This window comes from Cryptotermes secundus, unplaced genomic scaffold, assembly GCF_002891405.2.
Source record: "Cryptotermes secundus unplaced genomic scaffold, Csec_1.0 scaffold297, whole genome shotgun sequence".
Lineage (NCBI taxonomy): Eukaryota > Metazoa > Arthropoda > Insecta > Blattodea > Kalotermitidae > Cryptotermes > Cryptotermes secundus.
In genome coordinates, this window is record NW_019721762.1 from 86,285 (window position 1) to 109,068 (window position 22,784).

The window sequence follows — 22,784 nt, forward strand, 5'->3', positions numbered from 1 at the left end:
CCGGTTTTCTCTGAGTACTTCGGTTTCCCCTGCCAATCTTCATTCCACCAAATTTTCCATCATCATAATCACCCGGGGCAGGTACAATAGGCCAATCAGTGGCCGCCTTGCCCAGTGGAAGCAGCTGGACTCGAACCCCCACTAAGCGAATTAAAAAAAAATTGAAGGCAGTTGAAGCTTTGCATTAAGCAGCTTTCTAGTATCAAAGCCAGGAAGGCTGCGCACCATCAGAGAATGGTTAATGTTATCAGTAGCAACGGGAATGGTGAGTATAATGCTGGGAGAGAGAGCCTGGAAGGAAATGAATGTTACATTGCTGTCAAATTATATAGTTTAATATAAAGTAAGAGAGATCAAGAAATTAGATCAGTGGTCTTATCAATTTAATCAATGTAACTATGAATCATTTTCTTGTCTTTCAGATTTTTTAATGAGAAATGCGGCTTTCAGGCAAACTAAAATGTTACATAAATGAACACGTGCAGATCCTTCAAGTACAGATGCCTGAGTCAAGATAAAACAGTTCTGGAAACCCCTCTGTGAGTGCTGAACATGTCCCAGTCACAGATCTGACATCAGAAGAACAGGAAAGCCCAACAGGACTTTCATGTGACAGCTCTTTAAAGCTTGTCTTCGCACGGAAGCACCTGGCTAAGTTTTGGCAGCACATTAATTCTGGGTACCCAGAACTTATGATAAAGTGGTGAAGTACTTGCTGCCGTTTCCCACAACATATATTTGTGAAAATGGACTTCCTGCACTCGTCACAATGGAATCAAAGTACTGAAACAAGTTGGATATGGAACTATCATTGCTTCTACTCAGACACTGAATGGCTGACAGCTCCAAAACAGCACCAGCCTTCTCATTAAATGACCCACTATATGCATGCAAATATACCTTCTGTACTTGACTAAATAGCTAATGTATGTCACACATATTCTATTTCTGAAATCTGTGTATTTGTTGCTGTGATGAATAAAATGTGAATTCACTTAAAATGGCTGTCGAGTTCATAATAGCTTTTTATCATTATGTATGTTCTCAGTTAACAGAGCCTAAAAGTACAGCATCAACATGTGGGAGTCTACAAAACGTTTTCAAGTTAAGAAGATATCATACTTCAAAGGCTGGGAACCAGTGGCTCAGGCTATTTAGTGTCAGTTTGTTCGATATCAATGAATAACAAATTGGAGAGGATTTCAAGGAAAGCAGTTGTGACCTATTTTGCAGTGTTATCTCAGTATCTTCCTGGAGGGATCAAAGAAAATCATAAAAAACCTCACTGAGGCCAGCCAGTGTCACAACTGGGATTCAGACCAATCAATCCCTGAATACAAGGCGGACATGTTACTACTGTAGCTTGGCCAGTGCATATATGTATGAAAGCATATACACTCATTCTCACAGTGTATACTACTTGCTAGAAGCACTTCTTATTTAAGCAGAAATCTGCTTTCGACTATGTGAATGTCATACCTTAGAAGGACCAAGTCCTGTGATTTTGACTTTACTGACGTCATAAATGTTGCACGCAAATGGACTGCCTTTAACTGGTTCACCATCCAGTATAACGGCAACACTGTGTCGACCTGAAGAAACACAGGAATGCATGAAAGAACCTCATCACTCTAATATTATGAAAGCACATAACATCAGACATGTGTTCATTCCTTCAGTAATTCATAGTAAAACTGTATGATGAACAATTAGTAATAAAACCTAAATGTTCAATACCACAAATACTTAATTTCACCAGAGGACAGAAGCAGGTCTGGTTTCTGAAACATAGTGTCGTGTTCAGAATCATAAATGATGGTCCAGAAACCCCGTAATTCTAAGCGTAATGTACCACACTCAGACCATTTAGAATGATTTGAGTATGGATGTGCAAGTAGAAAATATTGCCTTTTAACTATTGTATGTGTTTTTGACAAGTATGGATTATATATGCTAGTGATTTTATTTGTGAATGTATAAGTGTCCAATGTTTTGTTTGCTTGTTGACATGTTTTATATTTGGTGCCGGTGGCACATTTATGAATATTTTAAAGAAACGCAAATGTATATGTATGTATGTATACACGTTTAACAGAAAATGAAGTAAAAGCTTCTCTTACCACTGTACTGTACCATGTCTACCACTGGAATAAATCCTTTTATTTTCTATAATCTATTTTATTCATGTGCATAAACATAAATAATATATTATATTAAAAACAGTGTCATTGTTAGTGAAATCCTTATGAATATATTCTCATACATTTTCTTTATTGTGTCTTATTTAATTCTATTTGGATACCACTGATCTGGTATGTATTCAGTTGGTAAGTTCTAAGCCCCAACTCACCCACTTCAGATGGCATGAACTCTGCTGTAAACTTGTCACTCTTAGTTAACCTGACTGGAATGGAATGACCTGATGGAGAAGTCACAGTGACATCACAAGATCCAAGGTCACCTGCAGACATCTGGGGATCTACCACAACAACTGCAGCTTGTCCTAATGGTGACATTTTCAAAGCTGATCCAGATACTAATATTTGACTTGCATCAAGAACTTTACACATGAATGGAGAACCTAAAAACAAAAAGGAAGTTCATGTACAATGGAAATATATTTTATAAAGAGGAATACAGCAATGCATTTAACTACCACAATTTTACCTCAGAGAGTAATAATCTGGCAGTAAAAGGATTAAGAAAACGTTAACTGGTACATACCTGGGACAGGTTCTCCATTAAAGCGAACACTCAGACTATGTGGTGCTGCTTCTTGAGGTTTGAAATTCACCCGGAATTTTGCATTCCCTTCAGACTGCACATAATTTGGCACATTATGACCACTCACTGATACAATGATCTCCAAATTCCCTGCACCTGCCTGGCTGGCATTGACTGTAAGAAAAGAACACAATAATATCTGACCATTAACCAATCAGTATTTAACCTTTAAATGCCAGACTTTTGAAATGGTGGTAGCTTGAGCTAGCTGGAGTTTATTTGAATGCCTGTTACTGGTGCACATTTAAATATCCGTTGTTGCTCTGCCTTTAAATGTCTCTTCCTGTTAGGGTACTTGCAGCTGTATTTGAAAATGCTGTATCTAATACAGTTTTTATGATAAATGAATGGAATTAACTTGGTTTTTAACAGCAAGGAACACAGTGTTGCATATTATAATGTAGGATGTGAAAATACATATGTAGACAAAAAAGTTATAAACTATTTTTAATTTTGTTCTTATATATTTGATGCATACTGTAAAAATAGTTTCCCACTTCTTCCCATAGTAGTTCTGTGTTATAAAATTTCCTGCTTGTAACACTTGAAATAGTTTCACATTCTCTGGTGCCATAAAAGAGATGGAAGTAATAAAGCCATTTTGTTGTCTGCTGGCAATTTTCACATCTTTGTTATACACTTCAGATATTCCAGTCTTTTGACTAATGGACAGAAAAGTGAATGCATGGCCTTTGAAGAAAGACTAGTGGCAATATTCATTGTTCCCTACTTCAGTGCCAAGCCCTGTCATGGCAACTTCAAGAGAATATTGCCCTTCCTATACTTACAACCAAACACTTGCATTGCAGCTGAAATACAGAGTGCATTCAGTTTTCTGTGAGTTCGTTGTGAATTTGAATATTATACAAAAGGTTTTTTTTTTATTGCTAGTGGGGTGGGACTAAGTCCCTTGTACTGCGGCCACTTCTGGCCTATTGTACCAGCCCCAGATGATAGGTGAGGGTGATTGTGGAGCAATTGGTGGAATGAAGATTGGCAGGGGAAACCGAAGTACTCGCAGAAAACTGGCCCCAGTGCCACTTTGTCCACCACAAATCCCACTTGACCAGACTCGGGATCGAACCTGGGCCGCTGTGGTGGGAAGCCAGCGACTAACCACTTAAGCTATGGCGCAGCCAGTACAAAAGGTTAATCAACTCTGTCTAGTGTGACTGATAAAATGTTTTTTCTTTATTCCCTTTTTTACTCTTTCATTCTTGACATGTTTCAGTCTTAGAGATCATCTTCAGAAGGATATATCAATACAGGCAGAAACTACTATTACAATGTGATTGGTCAATATCATTACAGTGCCATGAATATAAACCAATTTGGTTCGTGTCCCTTATATTGCCTCTCTTTAAAGGAAGTTAAATGTCTACCACCTTGTGGTTCCATCATTTGATGAACAGGACTCTTTAGTGTTGTCCCATCGTACTTTCATTTTATCACACAATGGCAATGAAACGTTGTTTAAAATATGAAATTGAAAAGCAGTTGAAATGCAAGATATGTGACACGGGACTGTGCTTTCTCAGGTGTTTCATTGAGTTTTACACAAAGGCGAGATTCAGTTACATAATGCGGGGGTTGAAACTTGTATATACGTCAAGCAGATAAGAACAAAAAAAAAGTATGTATATTGAATTTAACTATATTAAAAACCAAATATTTAGGATTGTGCATACATTTCTACTAGTGGCATGTGTGCGGGCTTCCACTAGCGGCATTTAAATGCCCAAATGCACAAATCGGGGTACTTTCACTATGACGACCATACTCATCAGCATACCGATCGGTGCACATCGAAGGTTAACTGGGTATTCACATCCTTCCCCCATAATTAAAAAGAATAAAACTTAAAGCAATTACATAAATTTATCCTAGTCCACTAGAAAATTAACTTGCTTCAAGAAATATGCACATAAGAAGATCCTGCTATATTTCCCTTCACTTCAGTACAGGACATTAGAAGAAATTAAATGTACATAGTGAGTTATGTAACCATTATTACACATGCATGAGAACTGTTAAACTATATGGGCAATTTATTTGATGCATGTTGTCTGTGTCTTACATTGAAAGTGCAGTACTTATAACACTGACTGTATCTCCAATAGAACTGTGTAGTCAACACAAAAAATACATTTCTGTGGGAGGAGTCTACATATAAATAATAAATATTAATGATCTGAGTTATTCATTCTAAATTTCATTCAGCATGAAACTTTATCACATTTTACCAGATAGGCTCATTGAAGTAAAGCTCTACATCCATATCTGATAGGTTCTTAGTTCAAATATCAGCCAGGACAGCAGCTATCTTGAGTGAAGCTCCTTGTGGTTTTACTTAGTCCCAAAAGCAAATGCCAGGATAATACCTCAATTACACCATGACCATCTTTTTCTGAACTCTTTCCAATTCATCAGTCATCCTACTATGCAATTCAACAATGTTGATACTGAAAGTGTCATTAAATAACCCCCCCCCCCAAAGAAAGAAAACTGAATTTTGAATTTTTCACAGTCCAGATCCCATAACCATAAGGATGTGATGTCACAAAGAATATGAATACCTCTTGGATATTGACTCAGAAGACAGTTAACATCTTCGAGTTCACACAAAATACTTGCATTAGTCAGTCTTGGAATATAAAGAATGGAATAGGCATAATAAGTCTTTCAGGTAAACAACTATTAGAATTCTACCAGAAATAAAGTTAAAAAAATATTTCTTACATATTTCTGAATGTCTTTTTTAAAATATTTTACATCAAAGTTCAACAATTTTGATTATGGCAGAACGCATACTCATACGTATACTGATATATGTTAGAGTGACTGTAGGTGGGGTTTGAATTGGTAATTGGATTTACTGAATATTTGCAGAAAGTAACAAGTAACTATAGCGCTATTGCTTATTTACACACACACACACACACACCAATTCTCCACAACACATCCTAAGTCTGCCTGCTGTGTTTTCATTGGTCTTTCTCTGGTAACAGCTTGAAACAAAGATGTTTCCCTTCCTCTGGATTCCCAAACTGTCCCTGTGCCTCAGCTACCAGCTTCTAACAGAAACAGCTCACAAGGACTGAACTTCAGCAGTCCTCTAACTAACTCACCAACCAACTTGCTCCACTCCACTACACTGCAATAACTGAACTCAACTCAGTCAGTTGAATGATATAGCCTCGGAGTGGATCACCCAGGAAACAACACTTTCAACAGTACTTCCATTGTTGCTCATGTGCCACCACCCAGCAACAGCTTCAGTATTGCTGCATATATACAAAGCTGTTGCCTAGGAAGGGGTCTATATGTCACAATACTTAAGAGATGAATACTGAGTGAAGTAAGCTAAAAGAGCATATATCACACATAATGTTCCCATGCTACAGTCAACCCTTAATTATTAGCTACAGGTAATTTTACTAGTTAATTTTACTAGTGGTTAACACCACATATACACGGTGCCAAATCCCAGAAGACTGCTTTCTTCATAGTCACCGCCGTGAAAGCCTCAAATCTTACAAATTTTACTAGTTATTTATCAGTGATACAAATATCTTTCAAACAGTTTAAAGTAACCCTTGTCCAGTGGTAGTAAACCAGTGCGAAAAACAATAAATCATTAGGAATCTTTACATAAAGAGAAATACATTTTATACCTACTGCTAAAGAAAACTGGTTTTCCAACAACTCCAGAATTAATATCTGTGACCTTGACTTTAGCAGCATCATATGCCTTGATGAGGAATGGGCTGCCTTCAATATGAACTCCAGCCAGTTTCACTTCCACACTGTGATCACCTGAAAGCACATAATATTTTTAAACTTTAACCACAACTGCAGACATAACTTCTATTGACCATATAATTTAATACAGTAAACAGACCAAACAACATACTCCAGTTACCATTATGCAGTTTCATTGGTTTCCAGATTATCCACTTACAGTTTAGCTTCTATTTTTCACCATTACTGAATTTATTGTTTTTACTTATAAAACAAAGAAAGGTACCAGCTGAGAATCCTGTACTTAAATGGGAAGATAATATTAAAAAGAGTGCAAAACCAAAAGGATATAGACTGGTTTCACCTAGCTTAGAACTGAGTTCCCATAGTACTGTGGTATGCTACCGCAGTCCCTAGTGTCAGTTCATAACATAACATGTTAGTGGGATTTTGTATTTCCATCAGCTCATACAATGGGAAGTATGTAGTATACATATGATTGTCATACTTTATTGCTTATACCGAACTGAAATCTTGATACTAACTACTAAGTATAACAGAATATCATGCTGAACTACATTCAGTGAAAATACTACTATATTACTATGACATATAAATTAGAAATGGGAAATAACCGTTATCTAAAGATCTGTGATAATGGTTGCTTCATTATACCACAATTATATTGGGCACTATGCACTGTCTCAGGTATATTTTATATACACATTTCTGGAGGTAATTATATTCCATTTTCAAATAACTGGTCATCAATTTCCCGGCAGACATTTTGACAAAAGTTGTGACTGAACCTTGGGAGGCTCTGGCTATTAAACTCACATGCTAATCACAATGAAATATGGAGACATCATACGAAAGATAGTCCAGTCATCTGGACAGTACCTACTATATGCATAGGATGAAAGCTAGAGGAGGTACAATTCATAGTACAAGCGGATCCACTAACCAACATCTGTAGGTGTGAAGTGCACTATGTATCCGCCCGCTGTCTGAACACCTACATCCACAGTCAGTGGACGTCGAGACGGACTCAGAACTTGAACATCAGGTCGGCCAAGGGAAGGATCTGCTTCCACACAGAACATAGCTGCCCTGTTTACTGCAACTTTCTCCAGCCCATCACCTGAGATCACAACTCGAGCAGCCTCTGATACCTGACATGTGAAAGGACTTCCTACATCAGAAGAGAGTATATTATTAATTAAATAATTAAGATGATAGTCAAGCATTTCTTACACAGATCTACTCTAGTTCTTTTTACGCAAAACAAATTTTACACTTAAAAATTGTGTATTTTCACCCAAGATCATATTCTGCTATCCAGTTATGTAAAAATAAAAGAGGAAAGTTACATGAGCAAATGCTGTAAATCATTAAGGTTTATATGTATGTATCATTCTGACTTTTGTGTAAAGCCATTCTTGCAATGCAGAATTTACGTAAAATATTGTAACGTGAATACCCATTGCCAGATGACAGCTCCATAAACATGTTCCAACATGCAACAATAGAAGGACGTAATCTCTAGGCTATACCCAAAATATGCACATGCAACAATAGGAGGTTGTGTTTTCTGTGTCCGCGGTGACGTGATGCAGCGGTGGGTAGTGGTCATATGACATGTGTTTCCTGTGATGTATGTCCGTTCCTTGGCTATATAATTAAGGCAATTAGAAGTTACGAAGAATAGCTGCAGAAGCACGCAAACAAGCAAGCAAGAAGATAGCCACGGAAAGTTCATAGCGGAAGAACTAGAAGTCGGCCTGTGAAGGCTTAACATGGGATTAGAAGACTTTATTTATATAAAAATTCCAGTCACTCATTTTTCAAATCTTAACAGAAGATTCAGCTATTCTCTTTGTGATCTCCAGTCCCAGGTTCTTTATGAAGGTCACATTAATGTTTCCCTTGCTTTCCAGAAATTGTACTTTGTCTCAGTTCCTTATGCCATTGTTGCATTCCAGTTGTGCTCAGTGCTTCTTCATTAACATCCATCCTTTCCAGGTTCCCTGTGTCCCTTGCACCATGCCACTCTTGCATGGCTGATCATTCCTCTGCAGCCAGTGGCCAACTTCCTCTGGGACCCACCATTGTTCTGGGTCAATTTCTTTGGCTGACCTTGATGCCTTACAGCTAGATGCGAGTCCTCATAGTGCTCCTTCAATGCTCCAAAAGTTTTCACTGTAGTCTCTTTCTTAGGGATCTCCTCATGCTCTGCCTTGGACTCTATTTCTTCTGGACTTGCCAGCTTCTGTCTTTCCTAGACAGGCCTCCATTGCTTCTTGGCAGGCCATCATCTCTTTTCACCAGGCAATCACACTGGCTCTCAACCTTTCCTGATGGGTATCCACCTTGGTTGTTATTTCTTCTTGAATGGCCTCTGTCCTGGATCGATGAATATCCATCCAGGAGATGAGAACACTTTGAAGGACCTCAAATTCTCATTATTGGTTTTTATTTCAGCTTTGATCTTGGCTTCCAGCCCTGCCATCATTTATTTCAGTCAATTCTTATTTCAGCCTTGATTTCAGTTAGCAGTCATGCCATCTTCTGTATAAATATATAAAGATTCAGTGCAGTTTCCAATCCAACCATTCTGACACTAGATTTCATAGTTTAGGAGTAACTGCAGACAGGGTTCCTGACTGGAGATTGGATTCACTGACTCCTTGCACACGACTTGGAGTTACATGCATTTACAACACTATCACTGATCTACACACTTTACAAATCTCTAGAGCGCACATTAAGTCTTCTCAGTCTGCTTTCACTAGTCATTAAGAATATAGTCTTCTGGGATTTGTATTTTCATACTGAAAGTGAAGTATGCATTACTTTTGAAATGGTACAATCTTCTGCAGTTTGATACATATACAAATATTTAAGAGGAATCTGCTCAAAATGGAGGCAGCACATTCCTTCAAAATGTTGGTATTCTATCACACTACACAGCACCACATTCCAGAAGATTGTAATCTTGCAGAAATCATTTCAAAAGTAATGCACACTAGACTTTTAATCCAAGAATACAACTTTCTTTAATAAAATAAAATTTCAGTCCTTTGGTGTAGTCACAGTTCTGCCTCACGATACACTCCAAACACATCAGTAAGGCTCCTAAACCTGTCAGAAGGGCCTCATTACTAATTTGTAGGATAGTTCAAGCAACTTCTGCACACACCTCTTAAACGCTCCTAAAACATTTCTCATGTACAAAGCAGATCAGTCTCACAGACCCATGTGAGGACAGTAGGGGATGTGGGGAACCATTCCTAAAAGATTACCTGTAGTGACTGGCTTGAGGCATCTCACTGTCATTCAGGGTAAGAATGCTAGCCATAAACATGTCAAGAAATGTTGGTGTAAATTCTAGGGTAAAAATGGAGGCTGGCAAAAGAGTCTTTCTCATGAAAAATTCCTGCACATGCCATGCAGCAGTCTTCTCCCCAAAGGCAACTGACCATAACCACAGGTGTTCTTTGTTAATGTTTACAGTTTAGATAGTATGTACGGTGTATTGGGCAGACATGAAAGTGTGAGGGTAAAACATATTGTGCTGTGGCCCACTGTACTGTCTCCACAAACTGTTTGTAATTTGTTGTGAATGGAATTTACTGCAGAAAGTTTGAAGAACACTAGGCACTATATGATATCTGACTGGAGACATTTTCATCTTCTATTTCTGAACTTATTTACACAGCAACAATACAGCAAAAAGAAAGAAAAAACACAAATACTGCTACTTGCAAAAATGGCTCCTGTCTAATATCAAAATAAGAACATCTCCATTATTCTACTGTCCATGTATGCACAGTGTATTACTTTCAGAATGATCCTCATAATAAATAGTACTGATTCAAATGCTGAAATAAGCAGAACTGGTAAAAAGAATTATTTCAATTGGTGTCATACACGAAAATTCTGTAACCCAATGCTGAATGCGACTACTTCTATGACACTGTTCACTTCTGGCATTGTATAGATTTTAAATTACAAGACTATCACAACAACCAGAAGACTGACACTTTAACAAGTACAAGCTTGAAAATGTGTAGCACATGTCTACACTGCTGATATGGATAATAATTTAATATTCTGTTTTGTCAACAAAACATAAATATCAATTGTCATACAAAAATTACATTTTCCACAGCAAAAATGTTCTCAATCACCAGTGATTCATTATCAGACTAAATTTTGTCAACAATGCAGTGGATAATCTGAACAATCTTATGAGCAAGGAACACTTACATTACAAATTCTGACAGCTGTAACTGGAATAAGTACAAAGATTAAAACAGAAATTATTATCCAAATAAGCAATTTCATGCACAACACAAACTGTAACAGTTCTGTTATGTGAATAAATTGAACACACATTATTATATTTTAAGTATATCTCTTCAGGAAAAGTGTAAATATCTGTCTGAATTCTCAAAGTATATTGATTACTTGCAGAGCATTACCAACTTTGTTGAAAAGCAGCATATGAAACATGTTCATCTCATTCCAAAGTTTAAAATGCTCCATTATCACCTTCAGCTTTACTAACAAATACTGTACCTGGAACATCTTCACCATTGAAGCGCAGGTCTACAGTATGTGCAATGGCTTCCCTTGGGGTGAATGAAATGGCATATGTGTGTGGGCCCTGCGCTTGTGCTGATGTAGGCACTCGTCCACCATTTACAGTCACTTCTAGATTACCTGGGCCTGCTTGACTTGTTTCGACTGTAAGGAATAACCAGCATAAAGATAAACTCATTAATAACAAATATTGAAAGTTTCTAATCAAGATCTGAAGATTTCTGGAAATAAGAAATTCTTTGTATATTGCACACACAAACTAGCATGTGTAAGAGTGTGAACTGACAATTCCATTTTTTTTCATGATAGTATGAATGAATGAATTTATAAGGGGTGGGCCTTCTTGGTCCTTGCACCACGACCTACAGTGATCTATTGTGCTTTAAAGGGTAATTCTCAACTGTACAAACTTCAAGTATCAGCATAAATAAAAATGGCAGACCTAATATAATACATGAATTAACACTGTAAATTAATTACAGTTTCAAATAAGTTCATTACTACAAAATAATTTTATGGTAAGAATTTTTGAGTTTACCTAGTTGTTTTAATTTCTGAATACAGGTTTAACATTGGTGACAATAATATATAAATCTTCTAATGAATACATTTACCCACATTAACACTCTTATTCTCTGTATAAGGCAACTGCATAAAATTAAATATGGCCACCTTCATCTGTGCTCATAAAGACTGTCTAATGGTGTTCATTCAAATGTAAGACACTGCCTGGAAAAAAATGGTTCATTTCTACTTACCAATGAATGTAATTGGTTTGGCCACAATGCCTTCAGCAACGTCCTTGACTTTGATTGCTTTCACATCATACACCTTACAGGAGAAGGGTGACCCAGCTATGGCAACCTTGCGGTAAGCCACTGCAATACGGTGCTCACCAGCTACCCGAGGTGAGAACTCAACTTGGAATGTCTGCGAGCCCGTGTCTTTAACTTGGGCAGGAACTGATTGTCCATTTGGGCCTGTGAGTGTCAATCGTAACAGAGAGTAACAGTGGCAGTAGTTGCTGCTGTAGTGGTCATTTTACAGTAGAAAGTGCAGTGTCTTATTTTTTGTTAACTTGGGAATATCCCCTGTGAGTCTTACTATAATATAAACTTGCTTATTAGTGGCAGATGTAAAGTAACACACGTTTTATATGTAACTTTCATGGATTCTTTTCCTATGCCCTCAATATAAAACAAGAGATGAAAGGTGTATTCCAAACTGGAGACTACTATTTTTCAAATTTGATCCTTGCAATTTATATATATCATTGGCCTTCAGTAGGGACAATTAACACCTCTTTGTCCTTCATATCATTAATTGTGTAATCTGACTTAAACGATGTACAGTAGACACCTCTGAATGAAATTAAATCACATTACCATATATTTGTTATAACCTATTGTCAATCACGTGACCTAGTACTTAAATTTAAATCTTCAGTTAACAGCATACATGAGAATATTCTGATTCAAATTACCTCTCAATAGAACATTCTTCAGTGATCAGTGTCAGTTCATATTTGTTTTCTTCCAATTATGTATCAGATTGTTATCATATGCGCCCTTCCATATTTAAATTTTCTCAAACCATAAAACAAATTAATGCCAATAACTTGTTCTATCAGGCTCTGGATACAAATATGTTGTTTCCAAGTTTTTTACAATACAGCCATAAATAATTTTTCCTTCCATTCTGTTAAATATGCCCTACATCAAAGATATTTCAAATGAAATGATCTACTGAGATGTGTATTTCATGTAATGTACAAATTTTTGTATGATGAGCTACTTTTGAGAGACTCAAAACTTCTGCGTGGGCTTCGTACAAAGGTAGGGTTATATACAACCAATATGAATCAAAATGAAATTGCACTCACAATTTTTTGTCAATTGTCATAAGATATATTAATTCTGGAGATGAAACATGAATGACACCTCCATCACATATTCATTTTATGCACCTTGGGCAAGGAACATATACGATATAACAATTAGCTCTACTTCTTTCACTTACGTTTGTAATTTCAATAATTCTTCATTTACAGTTTCATCTCATACATCTACATAACTACTGGAAACCACTCAGTTTTTACAGAAGTAGTTCATGTTGTCATTGCAACCAAGCATGTTTTTACTTTCAGCTCAAATGAAAGAAAGCTGCATGTTCACTTTATGCAGCAAACTGCATTAAAGGCATAGAGAAAAAAATACATAAAAGACATAATTATTTAGTAGAAGCTGGCACCTGCATGTACACTGCTCTTTGTTAGCACCATTATGTAGCTACTTGTTTTGAGAAGTCTGTTTCCAAATATAAACAAAATTATATAATTGTTATCCTCAATGAGCAAAACAGAATATAGTAAAATCAAAGATATCATATTATCCTTAATGTACTAACACTGTTTATAAAGGGCACTTATTTAATGCATGGAAAGGGATTAATTCTGAATTATACCTATATCTCTTGAACATACTGTCTAATTTTCAGTTTCCTTTGAATACATACTTCTCAAAATGCATTGGTCAGTAAATTAAATAAACATGCTAACTTCACCTAAAAATATAAAAATCCATTCTATAGAGCTATGCCTGTACATAGTATACTTCAAAATCTTAACAACAGAAGTTTAAAATAATTTAATTCCATTAGACCACAAAGTATTAAATGATAAGACAGCCTAATTCACAGAAATAATTTTCTGCAAAGAATATATTATTCAAATTATTGCCAATATAAATCTGAAGTTAGGTATTTTTGAGTCAATGATTATCATTCAACTACATACAAGCATGAAAGTCTATAAAACTATTTCAGTCCATTAGTATATTGATGGTAATTTAGACAGTTCTCCATAAGACTGGGTCAAAATCAATTTAGCTTACATATCCTGCATTCCGTCTCTAAGGAGACTGTCTTATCAACACCAAGAGGACATAATCATAGCATCATAGTATCAGATATTTGAGGACATGTAAAATTCTCATTCTTTAATGTTAATGTACAGTATTTCAATGCTGCAAATATTACCCCTTCCTAGGCTGTTCCTGATTAGTATAATTCTTCAAACCACAGCTTAATTAATATCAGGATTACAGAATTTTTTTATGAAGTATAATAAATAATGCAAGTACTGTGACTGGGATCTATCTTACCAGTGAAATAACAATATAAAAAGATACTACAATTCCCACAAGTACGAGAAATTTCTTGTCTCTAACCAGACATGTAACCCAATCAGAAATGCCCACTTACAATAGACGCATACAGTTGGATTTATAACAGACACACAAAGATTATAAAGGACACACTACTACTATGCAAAAATATTTTTTCAAATTTGGAACACATTTACTCCCATTTCAAATTTAATGTCACCAGTACCAAATAACAACATAAAGTCAATATCAGGTCAACCTGGCAAATAAACTGCTGCATAAACAAATATGACTTATGTACAATGCAATTTTCTCTGATTTGAAGCTAACAGTTGTATTACAAATGGCACATATTTTTGATCCATACTTGCTCCTCTTAAGAAGAAGTTCAAGTAAAAGTGCTCAATACATAAAAGGATAATTATTTATTCAGAATTGTATTTTATACAACAAATCATGTCTGGTAAAAAAATACTTATAGCAACCATTTGATATCCAATTCAACGTAACCGATAGGATATAAGCATGATGCTATGGGCATGTCATTTATATGAAATGATGTTATCAGAGATCAGAAATGAAGTAATACAGACTATCACCAAATTAAAGCTCCTTCATGAATGTGAAATTACAAAATCACTACAGAATATGCTACTTTATGAAACAGTAGGAACAGCTATGACAGATATAAGCAAATACTAATAAGTAAATTAAAACACAAGTTAAAATGAAAATTAAAATGTGCAATAAGCATAATTCAGTTACAATCAGTTCAACACAACTGGGAGAACATATCAAGCTTACAAATGCATGAAGAAAACAAAGGAAACATTTAATAATCAAGAAATAGTCAATATATGTGCCCAATTAATTCCCTATGATTAGTAGAGGTCAGTATAAAGGATTTATAATTACATTACAGTTACTGACCTCACAAAAGCTGTAAGTTACTGCTGAAGTTTATATAGTATTCTCAAACCAATGATGTAAAAATTGTGCCAACATATATTAGAAAAAAAAAACTGTTGTGTCAATGAATAATGGAATGAATAAAGCAACTCTCAAGACAACAGTTAAATTATACCTATAATTGGAAAAATAATAATAATGAAAAAGCAGCAAAAGAATAGTGCATTTTCAGTATAGATATTAAGTAAGAAAATAGAGAACTTACACCAAACAGAACCCTGAAGAATGATGGAGGTGTAAGATTTGAAGCTTGATGGAAGAGGTGTGCAATGCAATAGCTGCTTCACCCAAAACCCAAAGCTGTTTAAATAGTTCTGTCATATTTAGTGTCATCATTGCTAATAACTGTTCTACACAACTGTCTGTGTACTACAGAGTCCTGCCATAACAGTGCTGCATACTTTCCAACCTCCAACATTAGTTTAAATAAATTTACAGGCCTGTGTTCTAAACAAATCAAAGCTGGTCTTGCAAATGAGCATGAAGCATTCCAGATAATTAATATATTACATCCTGTTAATATAATTCTATTTACTAATATCTGTATAAAATTAAAAAGACAGTCTGGAATGCTCTTTACGTTAAATGTTAATAAGCAACCAAAACCAAGCTTCTGTTAAAAATAATACAATGACTCGCCATTAAGAATAGCACAGTTTAGTATATTAATTAGTCTGTTGCGCCTACAACAGAATTATTTCATACACATATTCATCATTTCAGCTTTCATGCTATCGTGTATCAAGTACACAAGTACAGGAAACTTTCTGTCAGTCTGTTTAGAAGTTTCTGTAAGTGTAAATGGTAAACATAAAATTCATAAAGTCAGTATTTTCAGTAATGTCTAAGTCGGTAAGGAGTCGAACCTGCAACAAGAGAACACAAACCTTCTTAGGCTATATTCATTTAAAACACATCATACCTTGAGCTTTCCTTTCAATTAATAATAAAATATTTAAGCTGGGCTGCAGACTTTACCTGCAACTTGAAATAGGAGAATGAAACTGGTTTATCTGATGAAATGTAAATTGTCTAAAGATATGATTTACATTTTCTGATGCATAACTAGATTTTTAGAAAATCAGTACATTATAACAGCAGGTGTGAAATAATTACAGAAAAATGTAAATGAATGTATTAAAGTTCTGTGTCTTTACATTACAATCATATTCAGTGTTATGGACTGTACAGTGGTGCTTTTAATGAGCTACATAAGTTCCACAATTCCATTTTAACATTTAAAATGTCAAGGTATGATGTATTTAAAATGATGTATGCATTGTGCAATAAAATAATTTAAAAAAGAATCCGTGATGAAGAAAGACATTCAGCTAAATTGTAGTTAACTATAAAAACACAAGATAAAATTAAAACATTAACACTGATGTAACTACTCCTCAATCATGCATGTGCTCTTTATAAGAGGTAGATGCAAGATAGAAAAAAGAAGAAAAACAGCAGTGTTCTTTCCTTTTTCATTTTTTAGGCCCAAAGATAGAAATACCAGAAAATGAAGGATGAAATCTTTATCTATAAAAACACACAAACATACACATTGCTATGAAATCTGCAAGATTTCTTCCTTACAACATCATCCTCTTAAACTCACCATTAGATGTATGAGATAAAAATAATACATTCACAAACAACTGACAAAAACCATACTATTTAATAAAATACTATGCAATGAATAATGTGTCAACTTTACTTAGAGACAATGAGACATGTATACAATTAAGGAATAAACTATTTCTTCTAAAATATTATAATTCTAAAGCCCACAAACAAGTTAAAACAATGAGAAATGGAAACATTTGGGATGTGATGCTGAATAGCCTGGTAGAAGTTTACCAAAGTTTCGAGAAATGTGTGGCCTCCATTGTTATTCTTCATAGTCACTACCATCATAACCCAAAAACTAAGAAGTTAAAACAGTTCACAAGAATTGTCACTTTGCATGAGCATTGTAGAACTGATGCCATAAATTTCATAAATGAGAGACTATTGTTGTGGGAGCTAAGAAGGAGCAGGGGGGCGAGGTGATGCCTGGCCTACACACACCTCTCATTCAGTCAAAAAGAAAAAGAAACACACACACCATTCTGGGCTGTTCCAGAGAGCACCAAAGATCACAGTCACTCACACAGGAACAAATATATTCTCCAAGTCTGGCATGCATGTAACAAGAACTTAAAACCCCCCCGACAGGTGTCTTAGTTGAGTTCAGGCAGCGCAGCACAGGAAGGTGTGAAACAGCTGACGCTGTGAGTCATTAGTTGGTCAGGAGACTCTGGTAATGATTCAGTGAGTGAGTTAGATAGAGTAATAAGTCAGATGGCAGTTCAGTTGAGTGTAAATAAACAAAAAAGGAAAGTTCAATAACTAAGCAGTGGCTTTATGGTGAAATAACAAGTGGAAATGACCTCAAGAGCCTACATTGATGTGGACTATAAGACAATTGCTCCAGATAACAATATGTATTACAATATCTTAAAAAGCAACTAAAGGTGACAACTGAGCCTGCATGGAGAGTCAAGACACTTTTCTTGATATATGATCTTCAGGGTTATGACACTGTGTAGTCTGGTAAGTTGGTACCCCCATTAGGAAGATGGAGGCTTCAGTGGTACCTATCTATCAGACTATGTGGTGTCATAAACCAGAAGACAACAATATGAATCTTCACTAAAACAGAAACCTTAAATCTTGTAATCACTGTTTATTACTGAATTGGGAACACTATGCAGTTTGTTATATTCAACAAATGGTCAAACAAGAACTGACCAGTAAGAGAAAAAGTGTCAAATTTATTTCTTGGAAAATATATAATCACTACTTTCAGGCCTAATCTTTTAGCAAGACAGTATTACATAATACATTTTTAGAGAACTGAGACTATTTCTATTGGAAGAGCCTGTAAAAAATTAATAAAACCTATGTTATGGGTAATATAACTGTCTGAGAAAAACATGTGAGGAAAGTTGACATAATAAAGAAAAAATCATGCTGCTTCCCTTCAAAATTGCTTATGTAACAAATCAGAAAATATGCCACATATGGCCAATTAAAAAATCAATTAATTTAAAAGTTTTAGATGAATTACAAATATTATTTCTTTTACTCTTGGAATTCACAAGCCACATTAAACATATTCATTATGTGGGCTACTAATACAGACTACCCAAACTGTGTGCTTTTCTTTCACACTAAAGACGCATAACATGGATGCGTACTGTGAAGGCCCCTTAAAGTGATGTATTTTCACACTGCTACAGTCTGAATTTTTTGTTATCAAGCTACATCCAAATGTATGGAATCAGAATTATGATAATTGCAATAATCTGAAGAACTGACAAAACAGAATTTAAAATTTGTGACAGGTATAAAGACCAAACTCAAGTCATAATTAACTCAACTGTATACTCCAACTATATACAGCCAGTTCTAATTTACACAGATTTTATTTACATATTTCTGGAATTACACAGCTGTATTCTTTTCTAATGTATACAGACCTCTTTTTAGAATTATATGGTTTGAAATATAGACAGAATCATTAAACCACATGAACCTCCACTCTATATCTCACATATCTTAAAAGCCAAGCATCTGCCCATAAGAGAGGAGCCATCTGCACCTCTTGCTTCCTCACCATCATCGTCTACTGGGTCATCTGACCCAGATGACCCTCTTCCCCAGTACCACCATCACCACCAGCAAGCCATCTAGGTAGCATTCAACTTAGTGATTGCAAAATTTTTCATTTGAAAATTATTTTAATATGTCTTTATCATTCTCAGTAATAAATAAACATAATACTGTAAGTACAAAATAAAAAACAGAAAATGAAAAAGATGTTCAAATGAGCACTGAGGCAGTGTTTCCCTTAGCTCCTACCATTTCCTTTATTTTCTGTGTGAAAATTCTGTTTGATTTATGCATCCATCTGTTTGATTTATGCATCCACTTTCAAGAAAACAATTGCCAGCTGAACTTTGAAGTGACTGTACTCTAAATTAAAATTTTTCCCAAATATGCTATCTGCAAATTTGGAACTCATTAAAATTGGCATTCTATTACAACTGGCACAAATATAATGCTGACAGAGCTAAGCAACCACTGTTACATTAAACTGCATAAACACGTGATTTTTTTCATCATATTTCAATAAAAATAAACCACACTGAAAAAATGTTTCAAATGAATGTTAACAGCTCTTAATTGTCATAACATTAAGAAACAAACTGAAGAAGGAAAGTGAAACATGTCATAAAAGTGAATAGTTAATTATCACATGGTCTGTTTTACTGATATTTTACTCTACTCAGAAACACTATAATTAAAAAGAAAAGCTATAAAACATCACATCTGCTTCCATTATAGCTTCCATATTAAGAATGTCTGTATAACACAGTCCTCAAATTTCACTTCTCTCAATTTCACTACAAGAAGGTATTGCTGTTTCTTTTAGGTATTTGTCAACAACACACTTGATTAAATTCAGCATTTGAAAATTTCTTGAAGTGAAAACAGATAACATACACAACTACAAGATTTAAAAAAGCCTGGGAAATCTCAATGAAAGAGAGTATTTTTTTACTGCTAGTGGGGTGAGACTAAGTCCCTTGCACTGTGGCCACTTCTGGCCTATTGTACCAGCCCCAGATGATAAGTGAGGGTGATTGTGGAGCAATTGGTGGAATGAAGATTGGCAGGGGAAACCGAAGTACTCAGAGAAAACCTGCCTCAGTGCCACTTTGTCCACCACAAATCCCACTTGACGAGACCTGGGATCGAACCCAGGCCACCGTGATGGGAAGCCAGCAACTAACTTCTTGAGCTATGGTGCGGCCCAATGAAAGAGAGTAACTACAGATGTGTATCAGATGGAAAAATGGTCATCAGAGCTAGTTAAATGGAAATAATAATCTTAACTTACCCTCCACATTGACTTCTATGTCTTCAACACTTCCTGCCACATTACTGACAGTGAAAAAGGATGTTTTGCCAACTGCTGCTGATGACAATGATGGTCCACTAACTAAGATCTGATGTGGAGAATCCCCTTGGACACGTGCCAGGAAGGGAGAGCCTGCAATATAAATTTTAGATATCACTGAGATATTTCACTTTCACATTTCATACTACATTCACCTGATGCAAGGATTTTTAAACTTTTAAGTGGTTGGGAAACTGTTCAATATTCTGCAGAAGCCTATCATTTATCTCTTCTCCATTTCTTTTCTGTATTCAATTATCCCTCCCAAAAGAGTATTTTGTTTATTTATTTATTTATGGGAGCTCAGACACTATAGCATCACATGATAAAATCATTGGTGAATAGAGAATTGGGAAAGGTGTGCAAGGAAGCTGTCATGCTCTAATTTTAGATACCATCCTGATATTTGTCTGGAACTGATGTGCCAAGAAAAGCTGTGTCTGGAGAGTTGATGTTCCAGCTGAGATTTTAAGTGGACACCTTCCTAATATAAGTCAGAAGTTTTACCATTTGAGTGAACTTCCTCAGCAAATAAGAGGAAATATAAAATTATAAGAGCAAGTTGCTATTATGATTAATTGCTGGAACCCTCCGAATGAACACTGCATATGAAAATTATGTACAAAATTTCACTGAAAACAAAACTACTATTATTACTACTAATACAAATATCATAACTAATATTATTCTAATTTTAACCCTGGAGCCTACATTCACACTCATATACATGTATAATTACACGTATTTCATTGCCAATGCTAATGAATGTTCACCTGACAGTTTTGAAGTTCAGTGACTTGCTAATCACTTTCAAAATAATATTAATAGAAATGCTATAGATTTCATGAACATTTACATTATTTCCATTCACTCTGTCTTTATCCCTGTACTTTCTTTTTTGTTATCAGCAGGTTCATGTAGTACCTGGGAACAGAATCCTTCTCAGTGATCAAAAACATATACAGAGCTCCCAGAGAATATACCGTTAATCTATTTAAAGAATAATTTCATGAGTTAAAGGCAAAGGTTCTCATGTGACATGCTGTGTCAATTGGAATAACCACAGAAATATGCCTAAGACTAAAAAATGCAGATTAAACATCAACTTTTGGTATGACATTTAAAAACCTTTTTAATTTTATGAATATGTATCATTTCTATTGAACATTTAGTATAGTATAGTATAGTATAGTATATAGCATATACTATTAGTATAGTATCATTACACACAGAACATCTGATTTGCCAAAAATGAGACAGCAATAATTAATGAATTGGACAATGGACAAGTTGTTAATTTGAGCATATATTGATGAGATGCACTATGAATATGGGAGATAAGAAATTCATTCAAAATTTTGGTTAACAAACTTTCAAGGAAGAGACCACTTGGCAACTTAAATATATATGGGAGGATTATAATAAAACAGGTTTCAGAAAATGTGAGGTTGAAGGCTGAATTAAACTGGCAGGGGATAAGATCCAAATGGTGGACTCTTGTAAAAATTCCATTTCCCAAAAAGTCAAGGAACTTCTTGATCAGCCGAGTGACTGTCAGTTTCTCAAGAAGAACCCAGCTTCATGGAGTGACCAAAGATTGTTTTTGAATATTATGTGTGAATGGATAACTGATATGATATTATACAAATTACTTTTGTTAGATGGAATCGTCAACAAACCATTGTTTTATGCCTATTGGTGTTTTCTGTTAATGGCATTCAGCTTCTTTACGAAACCTTCCTTACCTGGTACACTTTCTTTGTTGAAGTTTATGCTAATAACATGATCAGTAGATTCAATAGGCACAAAACTAACAGCAAACCGAGCATTTCCTTGAGGATGTACTTGTGTAGGTATATTATGCCCTCGAGCACTAATAGTAATTTCTAAATTGCCTTCACCAGCCTGGCTTGCATCAACTGAAACAAAAATCAAACTTATTTCTGTACAATATGCTACAGCATAATTTAATGCCAGTAAATTCACCTATAAAATAATCTGTGTATTACAACTGCCTCCTCTTTAAATGTATAACAAAATGTAACTCTCTTTTAAGATTTTTAAACAGATCCTTACAGTTCTATATAATTACATTACAGAACATGAACAGTAAATCTCACCCATAAATTGCAGTGTTTTTCCAACTGATCCCTTTGGCAGAGGCCCTACAAACACTCTCTTTGCATCATACGCTTTAGCTACAAATGGTGTGCCACTGACGGGATGACCATTGTACTCAACAGTAATGGAGTGTGCTCCAACATCTCGTGGTGTGAACTCAGCTGTGAACCCACTGTGAATGTTGCCTGTCACCTTAACTGGAAGTTCTGTGGTTGGACCTGATGGGGATTAAATAATATAACTCAGTATGTTTTTAACATCATTTTATGATACTCTTGAGGACCTGTTCTGCATTTAGATATACATCTTCATATTATCATGTTATTTTATGATACACGAACAGCGAGATACCTTAAAATCCAGGTTAACTCAGTCTGTATTGTGACTAGGCTATGGGTTGG

The 22,784-nt window shown here is 35.4% G+C and overlaps 1 protein-coding gene across 3 annotated transcripts in view; it reads right to left on the reverse strand.

Annotated features, from left to right (window-relative positions):
- The window catches only part of LOC111875639 (filamin-C), a 146,843-nt gene that overhangs the window by 28,422 nt on the left and 95,637 nt on the right, over positions 1-22,784 (reverse strand). For all 3 annotated transcript variants that reach the window (XM_023872035.2, XM_023872034.2, XM_023872033.2), the window contains 10 exons: positions 22,383-22,601; positions 22,008-22,181; positions 20,203-20,355; positions 11,889-12,110; positions 11,107-11,274; positions 7,490-7,717; positions 6,463-6,600; positions 2,725-2,898; positions 2,351-2,581; positions 1,480-1,592 (listed from right to left, as the gene is read on the reverse strand). In XM_023872035.2, coding sequence (XP_023727803.1) covers positions 1,480-1,592; positions 2,351-2,581; positions 2,725-2,898; positions 6,463-6,600; positions 7,490-7,717; positions 11,107-11,274; positions 11,889-12,110; positions 20,203-20,355; positions 22,008-22,181; positions 22,383-22,601 — 1,820 coding nt within the window. The remainder of the gene's footprint in view (positions 1-1,479; positions 1,593-2,350; positions 2,582-2,724; positions 2,899-6,462; positions 6,601-7,489; positions 7,718-11,106; positions 11,275-11,888; positions 12,111-20,202; positions 20,356-22,007; positions 22,182-22,382; positions 22,602-22,784) is intronic.